This window comes from Nematolebias whitei, chromosome 10 (genome assembly GCF_014905685.2).
Source record: "Nematolebias whitei isolate Nwh7 chromosome 10, NemWhi1, whole genome shotgun sequence".
NCBI lineage: Eukaryota > Metazoa > Chordata > Actinopteri > Cyprinodontiformes > Rivulidae > Nematolebias > Nematolebias whitei.
The window spans coordinates 13,144,227-13,159,052 of record NC_056507.1 but is presented as its reverse complement, the minus strand read 5'-3'; the positions used below and the strand labels follow the sequence as shown (position 1 = coordinate 13,159,052).

Here is a 14,826-nt window from a genome sequence, read left to right as displayed (position 1 = left end):
AAATTTAAAATGCTATTGGGGTCAATAAATATATAAATATTTACTTATATATATATATATATATATATATTTATATTTATATATTTTTATATTGTTTGTTAAAGCTATGAGTTTAAACAAAAAGCAAAAAGACAAGTCAAAACCTCCAGACATAAAGTCAGAGGATCCATACAGACATTTCAACAAAGTACAAATAAATAAATAAATAAATGGGCAGCATGTAAAACAGCCCAATCAAACAAGATTAAATGCTTTATAATTTTATTGTTTATTACAAAAATTTAAACTGCACTTGGTGGAAAGAAACATACAAATATTTTCTTGGATACATGAGTAGGATTTTGTTTTGACAATATTTGATTTTATGGAATTCTTCTTCTTCATCAATGTTGATTTAATGTTTAATAAACTAAAAACTGTAAGGAATATGCCCACAAATGACCCAAATAAGGTAAGTTAAAAATAACTTTAAAAAAATGTATAGATGCAACAGTTACTTTTTTATTACTTTATTACTTAAAGGTTTATTGTCTCATACTGTCACAATAATTGATTTTAGTGTAAATAATTTGAATATTTCTATGTATCCCTTTACTTTTTTATTTAATTAAACGACGTGATTACTTGACTTAGACAAAACAAAAACATCTCAACTGGATTTTATTATTCCCTTTAACATGCACGGATTAAACAATGCTTTAAAAATCTAATTTGGTGTATGTGTCATTTTCATCAACCTGATGCCAATTCATGCTTTTATTTTGAAAAACTAAAATTGCTGTCAGCTCATTGTCTTCTTAGACACAGTTAGTTAAAATAACCCTCTTTCATTAATGAGTACATGACTAATTGTGTTTGAGACAAAGTTTAAGGTTCTTTTAAAAACCAGAATAAACATCAGTCTGATGTATTCTTCTACATGGTTTTATAAACGATTTCCTCTAATTGACGTCACTTTTCACACAAATTCTGTTCTCCGTCTCGTTACGACACAGTCCCCTCCAGTCTGAGATCTGGTGCTTATTCAGGTTTTGTACTTCTAGATAAAAGAGTTTAAAGGTGGAAGAGCAAGTCCATTTAAAACCCTAAAAAAAAAAACTAGAAACGACACTTAGATCACAGCACATTTGATAATTTTCAAAGTCCAAAGAGTTAAACTTATTGATATTATAATAGTGAACATGAAAAGATTGTCTGTCTAAAATGTTGTCTTTTTGAAGAGACTTGATGGTTTTTATCACATTTGCTGTTGCATGTGACCAAGTCATAAAATAAAAGATCATTGCATACATAGAAGTTTTAGCTTCCTGTGAAGTAAGAAAAGGTCAAATATGTCAAAAATGTACATAATAGATCATTTTAAGCTTTCCAAAACCTTCTTTACATTAGAGAAGTATCATTTTGGGAGTAAAATAAATCCTACTTTTGTGTTTTTTCAAAAGTTAATACTTTTTTGTAACAATTTTTTTAAGTTCTTCTATAAGGAAGACAAAGTTCTTTCACTTTCAGTGAGCACCTTATAGTGGAAAAAGTTTCAAGGATTACATCAGATCTTTTACTTACCTCTCGGCGATCGTTTCGTTTTCTGAATCGCGGTCAACTTCAGTGTATTTGCTTAAATAAAGTGTTTCAAGATTTTCTGATATGTCTCCCTGGAAAGCCAGAAACAAGCTGTAGTTCCCTCCTGCTCGTAAATTTTCTTCCAACTCAATCTCCAAGAAGTCTTTTTCATCTGCGAAGGGCGTAAAGGTGGCAATGCCAATGGTCTCGCCCGTGTTTCTGTTGGTCACAATCGGGCTTGAGACAACCAGGTCCCGGCTGTGGAGGTAGATGCGCCTTGTTCCTTGGACACAGTACAAGTTGACGGTGGAGTTTCCGGTGAAAAGCAGCGTTTGGTTGGGGGTTGTGACGTTCACCACCTCCACGATTCTGGTGTAGATGTGAGGCTGGATGAAGATTTTGTAGCTTTCTGGTATCAGGTTCCTCGGCAGCCTCATAACCGGCGGTGGAGCCATAGTGGTGGACGGGACGGTTGGAGGACGCGTCACATTCATATTACCGATCTCGATCTTGTACACGGTTAGCATGGTGATCATGCCGGCGATGGCAGAGACCGTCAGGACCGCAAAGGCAACGGCGAAACCCTTGGACAAGACGACTTTTCGTGGCATCGTGGCAGCTTCCTTTGGTCAGCACCGAAGGGATGGCTGGAGATGATCCTCGGCACGAATCTGCCTGTGAACTGCAGACATCCACGTTACCTCTCCCTCTTAAACAGGGCTTGGCCTGAGCAATTATAGGTCCGTACTTGGATTAAGTATTAACTCGGGCACTGCCAAAGGAGCAAAGAGTAAGTGTTGAAGTGTGAAGAGGGTGACGTTTATTGTAGATAGGCAGCGCTCTCACACATCTGGAGGTGGTTTCTTGGTCCTTGCCACTAATTCAGAGGTTAGCTAAACCTCAGGGAATGTTTAATCTTCATGCTCTGCTGTCCAACCCATCACACTCTTCCGCGTATCTCCCATTTATAAACTCAGTGCACAATTAGAATGAAAAGTTTGTCATTCCACAAGATACCACATCTGACTGAAGCTGCCAGCCTCTCCGAAATCCTTGGCATCCACAGGTAGTCCTTGATGCAGCTGGGGGTGCCTATAGATTTGCATCCACACACAGACCCTGCAAGTTTGACAAACTCCAAGCAAACTAGAGGTATAAGAGAGGAGGACTGCTGAAGGGGCTGGGCGAAAGAGGTGGAGAAAAAAAACTAAACAATGAGAATCACTGAATTGGCTGGAAAGGAACCAGGACTATCATCGTGAGCTCACATTCCTCGCTTCAAGAGCAGAGATGCAGGGATGCAGATGGGCAAACTGGAAAAGAGGAGAAGGAGTTGGCTGTTTTTAAAGTAAATGTTGCAGTGGGGCTGGGCTCAGGTGGAGAAGCATTTCTGGTTTGATTTACAGGCCGTTAAGGGATTTCACAACGTTTGAGAACATTTTTGTGGTTCGCACATCTCTTTGGATGTTCTCCAAAGAAAAAAAAAAAGAAAAGATAAAACCTAAAAATGCTGTAATTCTCTGGAGCTCACAATAAAAAGAAAAAAGTTCAAATGGTCAATCATTTTATTATGAGAACCAAGAGGACCAGAAGTTACAACGGTTTGTCAGTGCGTCCTGCTCGTGTGTCAGAGGCATTAAAGCTTAGAAACAGGAAATTAGTTGTCAGTCAAATAATCCTATAAATCTTAAGTGACAACAGCGTGCACGGCAAACACGGAAGCCTGATTACAACACAGCAGATACAAAAATATCAGGCGACTCTCCCACACATTTAAATACACAAAAACATCCGTCAGTCAGTCTGTGCCTGAGAGAAACCAAATCTTAGAAAACAGGGACATCTGCTGATCAGGACAATAACTGCAAAGCACAGAATTCAGAGGTTCCCAACACATGTCCTAGTGGAACACCATCCTGCATGGTTTAGTAGCTTCTCTGCTCCAACACACCTGATTTGAATGAACAGGTGATTAAACAGGCTTCTCCAGAAATGAAGTAATTAAATCACTGAAACAGGTGTGTTGGAGCAGAGAAACAACTAAAACGTGCAGGATGGTGTTCCTCAGGGACCACGGTTGGGAACCACTGGTTCTACTATAGTGAAACAAACTGGAACTCACTCTCAAGCTGCAGAGATTTGAACAACAAACAACAGCAACAGAAATGTGCAAAGAGTTCACCAAAAGCTGCAGGATTGCTTCACATCAACGTGAACACGTCAAATATTTCAAAACTTCAGTGGCTCAGAGAAAATAAAACCAAACTAACTACGAGGAGCACCTTCGATTTGAAAAATGTGGCTCAGCACAAGAATTAACTCTTATTTTGGAATTCCAGGCCGGCTGCGATTGGAGTTAAACCAGCTTAACACCGAAGGCCTGGATGCAGAAACACGGCTACAGCTTTAGCTTTCAGCTGATTTTCAAAGTGCAGCTTCAGTTTTTCTTAAATATCTTTCTTGTTCATATTTTCTACCGGAATGTTCAGGTTGGAGTATTTATTCTGATCCTCGTGGCGTTTGTGCAAATTTCTAAAATTTCCTACAGTTTCGTCATCACGTAGAAACAGCAGTTGTTTGTCTCTGACAATAAATACAACTGAAATCAAGTGATTAATCATATAAAATCAGTTCAATTCACATTACAGTGCATGACGTTTTCCAAAGAGGAGATGCGTTTGTCCACGTAATCTGACACAGAGAAGAAAGGCAAAATATTTTAGGAATTAAATGTTACATTTCAAATTATAGATGCAACAAAAGGCAGAGGATTAAAGAGTTAAGGAAAAATTATAATTGTGAGATTAAAAAAAAACATACTTTAAATGTGTTAAGGTTGACGTTGTAATAAATTAGCAACAATTAATTTACAGTTTCTATTTTGACAGGGAAATTTAAGGAATGAAAACAACTTGTGTCCATTTTTTTCTGCATTTTTTTGTTAGAATTAAGAACCAATATTTAAAAATAACAAACTTTTAATAGTTTATTTTGTTGGGAGTGTAGCTCAACAACAAGGCAGAAACACTCTCGTTAGGAGTCAAAGATATGAGGGATATCTTTGAAAGTTTAAAACTAATTCACTTTAAAGATGCTCGTTGCAAAGTCATGAAGACCAAACAAAACAAAACAAAAAATAATACAGAAACAAAATCTGAATTATTGTTTTTTTTTTCTCGTATTAACAAAAATGTGTAAGAATTTTTGACCAGATGCCAACTATTTGTTAAACAAACGAAGTGACTGAAAATAGGTTAAAAAAAAAATCAAAAAAATAAATAAACGTTAAACTTATATGAAATAAATGTAAGCTTCCACAAAATGTAATCAACCCGTTAATTAAATTAATTCTCATTAATTAAGGAATTCTCCGGGCGCTGCTTGTTCTATCTGTTGAAAAAATAACAGCATTCTGAAAATACTTTGCCTTCATTCTCATGTTTTTGACTAAATTTGCTCAGATGGAAAGGACTTGAAACACCTAAAGATTATTCTTTACAGTGTGTAAAGTGGACATTAGGTTCATGTAGACCAAATGTTTCCAGGCCAGAGAAGCACCTTCATTTCTTGCAGAAAAAGTAAGTTCTTTAGGGCTGTGCCACAGTAACAGCAGATTCCTGACAAGGAACCAGACTGTGCCAGCAGCCAAATCTCAGTTTTTATCTGCAACTATGAGCTGCTTATTGTGTTCTTTCGAGGAATCGGTTTAATAAAATCAAAGTGTTAAAAAGCAATAACTTGCCTTCATTTTCTGGAATTTAGCCACCAGAGCAGATGGTCATTTATTGTCAGCTGACTACCAAAGCCAGCTGTCTAGATGCTGAACACAGTAGCAGGACTGTTCCAGGATGGCAGACAGCTCCCTGTAGCAGGTCTCTCTCCATGAAGGAAGGAGCCTCTCGTTGTTTAGGGCCTGAAGCTTTGGTGTCCCCTTCCAGAGGACGTGGTACAGGCAGGGCCACCGGCTCTGGATGCGCAGCCTGGTCTTCCGGTCCAGCGTAATGCCGCGACCGATCTTCTTAGCCCGAAGCTCCCGCAGAGCTGGCAGCTTCAGGCAGGAGAAGACCAAGCCTCGGCTGGGCGACACGTCCAGGAACTCCAGACTCTTAGACTCCAGTGTGTAGGAGATGCCGAGGTTCCTCAACGGCACCATGATGTGTAAAGTTAGAGACTTCAGGTTGGGGAGGGATTTGGTCAGCGTCTGCAGCGTCGACGGAGTCACTAGCTTAAAGACCCAGAAATATTTCAGCTCGAGGGTTCGCAGCTGCTGGAACTGGGTGAGCAGCGACACTGACAAATCTGACCAGTCAAAATGTAAGCGCATCTTGGAGATCCGCGGGCAGCTGTGGGTGAGTTTGCTCAGCAGCTCCTGGAAGCTGGCCACCTGCCGAACGAGAGAGAAGACAGCGACACTTTAGGATGACTGGAACAATTTTATTGATTTATTTTTTTGTATCTCGTCTGTGAAGATGCCGTCTCTGAATCCTGAGAATAATTAAGGGCCAAACACTGACAAAACAATTGACGTATCTGCTTTTAAAAGATGAACATATGAGTTGTTACAGCAGAGAAATGTAGGATTAGATTATTCTAAAGGCTGTGGTGAGCCATAGTTTCTGATAAATACAAGTGGCAAAGAAAAATTGTGATTTAAAGCCTCATTGCAGATTTCTAGACTAATCAGTTGCATCTTTTTAGGAGCAAATCGGTGCCGTTTGTTCCATAACATCCATCTGAGATGATTTAATGTTTAAATCCCAGCCAATGGGAGCTACAGCAAAGAAACAGTCAAAACAATTCAAAAATCAGATTACACAACACTAGATTTGTCCTGGACTCTCACACTCAGATGTAACTGATCAGTTCAGCTTACTTGTAAGATGTTGAGCTACCATTTTCTGCCAGTATCCCCACAGAACATTACAAATGATTCTGTGTCTGAAACCTGTTTCTTTGGAGGGATGGAGCACCTTTCTTCCATAAGATCTTCCCTCATGTTTGGTGATGGCAGTAGACAGAGTCATCTAACACATTTGTCACAAATTTTAATCATAATAATAAAATAAAGTGCTATGTGTTGTCATCATTTTATGTTCCCATACAAAGACGAAATTGACTCACTGCATTTAACCCATCGCACCTGGGATACACCCAGGTGGTGCAGTGGGCAGCTATGTAAGCGCCCAAGGAGCAATTTGGGATTAGGTGTCCTGCTCAGAGACACCACGAGATGTGCAATGACCGGGGATCGAACCCAGGACCTTGGGGTCCCGAGTCAGCTGCCCTGCCCCTACACCATCTCGGTCCTATTTTCCACTTTACGGTAAAAGGTTTGATTTCCAGTAAGCCTTTCATCACACAGCATGACAGATCCACCACATTCCCTCCAAATGGCTCTACTATAGGTAAATAAAATGATGGTGCTTATAAAACTAGATATGATTATGTTGCTTATAAGTTATATGTTCTCATCCGTATCACACAAAAAGTCACGACACTAAATTTTGCATTTTGTGAAATGTTGTCTTGCTAACTTTAAAACTAAACCACTTCTGACTTGACAAGTATTTTATCAGTTTGCTTGGGGAAATCCTAACATTAACTGGGACAGTTGGAAGCTAGTTGGTGACTCAGAATTGTGATGAAGACACATTTTCTGTTGTAGCTTCACTGAAGTCTGAGTGTGTTGCACCAAGCAACCCACGCAGCTGCATTTTAAACAGCCAGTTTTTGCAAATCATGATCTAATTTTGCATACAAGGCTGGCAAAACTGCACGTTTGACTCACATTGTTTTCCTTTGTCCTCACATCACACCCATTTTGGCTGCTGCCCCAACATTTACCATTTAATCTGCTGAAATACACTCAAATGTTTTCTTTTAGTGAAAAGCACTTTTGCAGATGTCAAAACACAGCTTTTAGTGCTCGAGAAAGGTTGGAGACACCCACAACAAAACTCAGGTGGATAAGAGAAACAGAATATTTCTCAAAATTCTGGCCATTCTGAAGAAAAAATGTTGCACAAACTATTTGAAAAAGTTCAGAACTCCAGCAACAAAACCACCAGAAACGTTTGGTGACGTTCCGGAGACTCCCTGGTTGGTGCCAATCACCAACTAGTCGCAGCCCAGTGAGATGGTACCTTCAGAAGTAAACAAAGTTGTTTATGAATCACTTTAGATACTACAATACAGCCAGTGCTTGCTTTGAAGACAACTTTGTATATTACTATCAATATCTTAAGCACCTTTCTTTCCTTCCTTCTTTCCATCCATCCATCCATCCATCCATCGTTCCCAGGCCAGCTAAGAGAATCTGTCCGAGCCGTTTGTCAATCTCACTCTCTCCTCTATTCTTCCCTCGTTCATAAACAAAACTATTATTTGAAAACTTTAATTTTACCCACAATGTAGAAAATAATAAAAAATTAAACTTCAGATTGACCACACAAATCACGGTGACAAGATTAAACATCATCAATTAAAGCTGCAGCTCTGTACAGATTTGTGCATAAACAAAATACCTGATCCATTTTGGTTATGCTGTCCTGGTGCGAACTGGAGCTGGAGTGGACTCTGAGGTCCAGAGGCTCAAAGAGGGTAAAGGTCCAGTTGAGATCCAGGTGACTGAGGTCTCTGCAGTGGACATTATTTAGCAAGTGGCTCAACAGCTCACTCCACTTGTTGCAGCGATCCCCGAGGTCGAAGCTAGCCTTCAGTGTGAGCAGGCTGGCCCGGCGGGAGATCAGGTGGTGCGTGTAGTGGTGGACCCAGGACTTCCATCTCTCGAACTCACGGTTAGAGACTAGCAGCCCCTCCTGACCAAGATGAAAGACGCCACGACGAGAATAGTCTGCAACTCGCCACAGCTTCCACGATCGGACAAGGCAGCTCCAGCTCAGGCAAACCAGAGCACAGTTGCATTTATCTACCTCATTCAAGAAGGACAAGACGTGCAGCTGGCACTCCACCGGGAGGGAGTTGAAAGGGAAGTAGTCTTCAGCTGCTTTCCGCCGACTGCTCATCGAGACAAGAGGTCTTTTCTGTGGTGACATTCTGAAAAATGATGAAATGCTCGTGGTCACCGGTGGAAGTCAGAGTCTCCACACGGAGGTCTTGTGATCTGGCTTTGCCATAAATATTTCTGCCCTGCGAAACCACAAAGATAATAAAAGTAAGCAGACTGAAACTAACTGCATTTTGATCACAACTGTGCATTTTCACTGGCGTAACTGATTGCAAATTTCTTGCACAAAGTACGCATTAGGCTTTCTGTTGGAAATATGAGTCTGAAGTGGAAATTTCCAACACCTGACATGAATTAACCAGCGTCATGCAAAAAAGAGACTTACTGTGAGACTAAAACTCTTTGTGTAATGCAGGATTTCATCTCTTGAGTAATAACAGTAAATGCTGCATTCCACCTGATTTAGCTGTGGAAAGTCAATAAAACAATCCTTTATTTTTAAGCTATTAACTACAAAAATACAGGGAAAACATATTGGATGAGACAATACAGGCCAGTCTTCACCCTGTCCCTGGTCCAGTTTTGGACCACTTTTGGTATGCCCTGATCACTGCAGAAAGAATACATCCAATAACAAGTACAGTGTTAGAAACATATGATCCAGCCATCCTACAAACCAATCTGCAGTATAAAAAGTTAACTTTACAACCCACTTACATGTTTTTAAGATAGGTTTATTTATTTTAAAGAGGGCGAATGATGTTTAGATTAGGTTAACCAATTATAAGTACTATACAACATAAGTAAATCGTGTAATGTGTCAGATTCAGACAAATAGACTAATTTGAATCCATGCATCGTTAAAAAGGTCGTTGTTTTTATAAAGAATTACGAATTTAATTGAAGAAATGACATGCTCGGGATAGTTAAACGTAAATCTGACATTCCCATCTTCACGCATCAGTTAATTGACAACCATTTTGCTTGTATTGACAAAGATTGTTCAGAAGTCTTTTGACAGCACCTCCGTTATTATTTGCCTCCCACTCATCAGCCTCCAATTTATTTTAAACTTATGCAGATCAAAGGGTGCACGTGCAAGTGCACGTTTGTTGCGCTAAAATAAATATAAACTCAAATAGTTACCTTTATTCAGCGGTTCGTCTTTAACTCCGTTTAAAAGCTAGCAGGCTAACAACTAAAAATAATTTTAAAAAATCCAAAGCCAACTACAGCACAAGTTTTAAATTTTAAAGAACATAATGTCTATCTGGATAATGTTATAAGAATTGTTAAATCAACAGAAAGAATAAAACAGATTGAAAAGAAAATGTAAAGACAAGTTCTGACTAACTAGGCCGGCTAGTTAGCGTTAAACAGATGAATTCTGTTGTTGTTTTTGTTATGGCTGGTTGATGATGTCATCAAAGTGCGCTCACCGAGTCGCGGGTTTCACACGGAGAATTGGCGCCCTCTAGTGGGTAAATAAAGAAAGCGCGTCTCCTTTGTTTGTATGAAGAGAGTTGTACTCATTTGAAAGGCAGCAAGCAGTCTGTTCATTTATTTATTCGTAATTTCAAACACAGCTAAACCTGCAGGATGTAATTGGGCCATGATTACCATTGTTACCTGCAGAGTCCCCTCAGTGCAGACTAAACTCAAAACAGGTCTCACTTGTAAATGAGTCCTCAAGGCTCAATGTGATTTATCTGTATAAATAAAGGTTGAATGAAAAAACTCGGCAAAATGCCTTTCTTACTCTCTCCTATAACCTGAAACACCTTGCAAAAACATCGGAAGTTGTCTACTTTGATGTCTTTAGGGGATTTTAAACAATTATACGATCATTAGAAAAATCAAAGTAAATGTTCTTGTTTTTAGTATTTTACCTTGAGGGACCTTGATTTTATTGTTTATAACACTACTTTTTTTTATTTTATTCTCTTATAAAATTATTATTATTCTCTTCTCTTTAACTCTCTTGAAAATGAGTCCTTGGGACTCGAGACTAATAAAGGCTGAATGTATGAATGAATGATTAATGAATTTATATTCTCAAGCTGCTGGAACTTTACTTAGAATTAAATGGAAACAAAATCTTCAGGTCAGTACAAATTTAGATCAATAGAAACTTTAAGTTTGAATGAATTTCTGTCGTTAAAAGTTAAATATGCTACCTTAGGTTAATTGGTTTTAATTTTAATAATTTATCCCGTTTATATTCTACTTATTATGATATATTTTTCTTTAATAAAATGAAAAGATATACATTATAAGAAAAAGCATGTCACAACCTTTTTCTCCAACACTCGAGTTACAATGACTGAAGCGTCTTTTATTTTTCAACAAATGTTTATAATTAAATGATCTGCATCTCGGCTCAAATGAACCAAAAATAAATCCACACATATCAAATCTCTGCACACAAAATAATGTTAAAACTGTCCTCTTATCGCTTGCTTCATGTCGTTTTGCAGATATTAACACCTTGGCTCTGATGTTGGGAGATTAGCTGGTGAGCTTTTCAGGCTACGTGACGGACGAGGAAGCAATGTGACAGATGTTGCGTTTACTGCATCATCTAAAAGTCAGACGATTGTCAGGCCCGTACATTTCCAGTCAACAAAAAACATTTCCAGTAAAAAAAACAAAATAAAATAATAATAAGAATAATAATTAAACGTCGATTTTTTAAATTTATTTTCGTTTCTCAAATGCTTTTGCGTCCACTCTGATTCATTTAATACTTGTCTTATGAACAATATAATTTATACTGTATTTGGTAATCCTGTCCGTTTTTCCTTTTCTGTTTTTTACATTTATTTCTTCTAGTTTAAGTATTTTTTTGTCTAATCTATTCAATAAGATTTGTGTTCTTATTTGATGTCTCTGAATTTGCTTTAATTAAATTTATTTGTGTGTATTAGTGAAAATGAGTTTAACTCGACCTGGATGTTTGGAGCAACATTTCGCCAGATCTTTATTTATCTTGTAGTCCATGAAGGCATCACAATATTTGTTGGCGGTCCTTCGCGTATCCGGATTTAATCAGCCAATCAGAGAAGGGGGGAGGCGTGGCCACTCTTTTCCGCTTCGCGTCCCGCCCATTTTGATTATACTCTGCGCATCTCTGAGCCTCGATTCATTCTTTACATTTGGAGGCTTCTCTGTCGCTCGTTGTCGATATTTGCGTTTGATACGAATCTAAAACGGAACTAGAACTAGTAATAAAGAAAAATCTCCATACTCCATTAAAAAAAAAATCAACCGAAGTAAACCATCCTTCGACACAACCCAGAACCGTTTGGACAACGTTTTGTTTTCTTCTTCTTCGTTTGTTTTAAACAACCTTTAAAAAGATGAAAGCCAAATTCATCAACGGAGTTTCGTCGTCGCCCTCCATGTCGCTGGGCCTCCTAGTGACTGAGAACGCCCTTCAGGTCCAGCCCGACACCCAGGAGGACTGCAGGAGGAAGGAGCTGGTCCGCCCCGACCAGCCGGACTCGGACACCCGGCGCAAGGCGTACCTGTGGTGCAGGGAGTTCCTGCACGGAGCCTGGAAGAACCTGGCCGAGGAGGACTTCCAGATCACCATCATAAGGTGACACAACGTGTCCATCATCGTGTGTCTGTGCAGCAGCAGGCACGTGATGGAGACGCTCGTTTATTCCGTTCTGTTCAAATGATGTATGGGAGCGGTGGTGCAGAGGTTAGAGAAGGCGGGCCTGTGATGGGAACGTTGTCTGTTCGACTCCCTGGACCGACAACATCAAAATGTGAGTGGAAAAGGTGAAGCATCCACACCTGCCTCCACCACCATTTGCTTCTCTCTGGGCCCTTGAGCAAGGCCTTTAACCCCCTCCCCCCCCCCATCTGCTCCCAAACAGGTCTGTCTTGAAAAAGAGTCCTCGTGACTCATGAGATTACCTGTATAAAAAATAAAAGGTTACATTAAATAAATACTGAGTCAGAGGGGGTCATGTGATAGAACTGTTATGACTCAGACCACATGTCTGGACTTGTTTAGTTCAGTAAAACCTCTTTGTGTTTGTCCTAACATTTAATCTTTAAATAAAATTATCTCATGAGGACTGGGAGCTTGATTTAAACATCACTCGAGTCTCATTTGGTGTTTAACGTTGTGGTTTTGCCCAAAACAAAAATATTCTTACATTGTTCAGTCAGGTCAAGTGGACAGTTTATTTATTTTTTTGCTGAGATGTTTCGTCCTTCATCCAAAGGACTTCATCAGTCTGAGGAGCCACAACCCAAACTGAATCCAACAAGCAGCACACCCACATAGTGGAGCAAACCAACACCAGCAAACTGTTGTTTTTTCCCACTATGAGAGAGTGCTGCTTGTGGGACTCTTGTTTGTTTGTGGCTCCTTGGACTGATGAAGTCCTTTGGATGAAGGACGAAACATCTCAGCAAAAAAGAAACCGTCCATATGACCTGGTGGAACATTGTTGGATTTTTACCTTGATTACTGATTATGAACTTTGATAAATATTCTTGTAGTTTTAAAAGTTCGCATTGCAATGTCATGAAAACAAGTGAAGAAAATCTTTTGGCAGAAAGCAAAATCTGCACATTTCTTCTCATATCCATGGTTAATGTGTTCCTAAATTAAATATCTGTAAGCAAAATCTGTTTTAACGTCAGACAGTTTTAATGTACCGTTGTGTATTTACGTTCAGAGTGTGAAGATAAAAGTACTTTGTTTACATTGAGTGCGTACCTGCATTTCAGACTTACACATGAATATATTTGGAAAACAGCTGCACCATTTGATGCAGTTCAGGGAAACAATTTTTTTTTATCTTTAATTTCAACCTTTGTAATGAGAACGAGAAAATTACACATTTTTTTTTTTCCATCTGAAGAAGTTCTCTACCGTTGTGTTTACAGACTGAGAGGCTGAGCTGCGTGCCATTCAATTTACACGAATTACGCACTTACACAGGCGGAAGAAAAAGTAGTTCCCACCAACCGCGTATCATTTAGACAAGATCTCAATAGTTTAGTTACTTTCCACCTTCTTCCTGTTAAGGATAGGCATTACCTGAAATGACGGAATTATCAAAAGTATCAATAGTTTGATTTAAGAATCGATTCTAGAGCACAAAGTTAGTATCAATAGTATCAGTATTTTAGTACTGAGCATCACTACCAAACAGGTCTGTCTTGAAAACGAGTCCTCGTGACTCATGAGACTACCTGTATAAAAAATAAAAGGTTAAATAAAATAAATAGAGTCAGAAGGGTCATGTGATTAAAACTCCTGTTATGACTCAGACCACATGTCTGGACTTGTTTAGTTCAGTAAAACCTCTTTGTTTTTGTCCTAACATTTAATCTTTAAATAAAATCATCTCATGAGGACTGGGAGCTTGATTTAAACATCACTCAGGTCTTATTTGCTGTTTAATGTGGTTTTGCCAAAAACATAAATATTCTTACAATGTTCAGTCAGGTTATCTGGACAGTTTCTTTTTTGCTGAGACGTTTCATTCAAAGGACTTCATCAGTCCGAGGAGCCACAAACAAAGTGAGTCCAACAAACAGCACAACCACATAGTGGACCAACCAATTTGTATAACCAGCAAACTGTTTTTTTTCCACTACCATTTTCCCCACATTTCTTCTTATATCCATGGTTAATTTGTCCCTAAATTAAATATTTGTAAGCAAAATGTGTTTAATGAAACGGCCAAAGTGACTAAACATGGGTCAACGGTGACGACTTTCATGGAAGAACTGTTTGGAATTGAGATGTCTGACAGTTTTAATGTACTGGTGTGTATTTACGCTCGGAGTAGAAGAGAAAAGTGCTTTGTTTACATTGAGTGCGTACCTGCATTTCAGAATTGCACGTTAATATATTTGGAAAACAACTGCACCATTTGATGTAGTTCAGGGAAACGTTTTTTTTATCTTTAATTTCAAAGTTTGTATTGAGAACTTTCAGAAAACGACACGTTTCTCCGTCGGAAGAAGTTTGAAGCAAAGGGTGTGTTTGTCTGCCCATCTGGTACCACAACATCTCATGAACCTCTGAGTGAGTTTCATTTCAACTTTTAGTCATTTCATGCACCGGACATCTAAACTGATTAACTCTTGGAGTGAACCTAATTTAAGATGGCTGCCACAGCACAGTCAGCCAACTTAGAAAACACACAAATGGCTCTAATGGTCAGTTTTATCTGTACTGAGTCACAACAGAAATCGTCTTGGGGCACTGAACAGAAACATTCATATATATATATATATATATGTCCTGTGGAAGCAGATCGGAA

General features: G+C 38.8%; 3 protein-coding genes across 3 annotated transcripts in view; 1 reads left to right on the top strand and 2 right to left on the bottom strand.

Annotated features, from left to right (window-relative positions):
- The window catches only part of anpepa (alanyl (membrane) aminopeptidase a), a 28,306-nt gene extending 26,040 nt beyond the window's left edge, over positions 1-2,266 (bottom strand). The window contains exon 1 of the mRNA XM_037682655.1: positions 1,564-2,266. Within this exon, the coding sequence (XP_037538583.1) occupies positions 1,564-2,171 (608 nt within the window). The 5' untranslated portion in view covers positions 2,172-2,266. The remainder of the gene's footprint in view (positions 1-1,563) is intronic.
- Positions 2,267-5,356: 3,090 nt separating this feature from the next.
- On the bottom strand, positions 5,357-9,724 carry si:dkey-12e7.1 (uncharacterized protein LOC557553 homolog). The gene is made up of 3 exons (XM_037682654.1): positions 9,674-9,724; positions 8,085-8,709; positions 5,357-5,944 (listed from the first exon to the last, which is right to left on the bottom strand). The coding sequence occupies exons 2-3, from the start codon at positions 8,613-8,615 to the stop codon at positions 5,357-5,359; spliced, it is 1,119 nt and encodes a 372-aa protein (XP_037538582.1). The 5' UTR covers positions 8,616-8,709; positions 9,674-9,724.
- Positions 9,725-11,828: 2,104 nt separating this feature from the next.
- The window catches only part of chka (choline kinase alpha), a 33,360-nt gene continuing 30,362 nt past the window's right edge, over positions 11,829-14,826 (top strand). Inside the window, exon 1 of the mRNA XM_037682653.1 lies at positions 11,829-12,128. Within this exon, the coding sequence (XP_037538581.1) occupies positions 11,887-12,128 (242 nt within the window). The 5' untranslated portion in view covers positions 11,829-11,886. The remainder of the gene's footprint in view (positions 12,129-14,826) is intronic.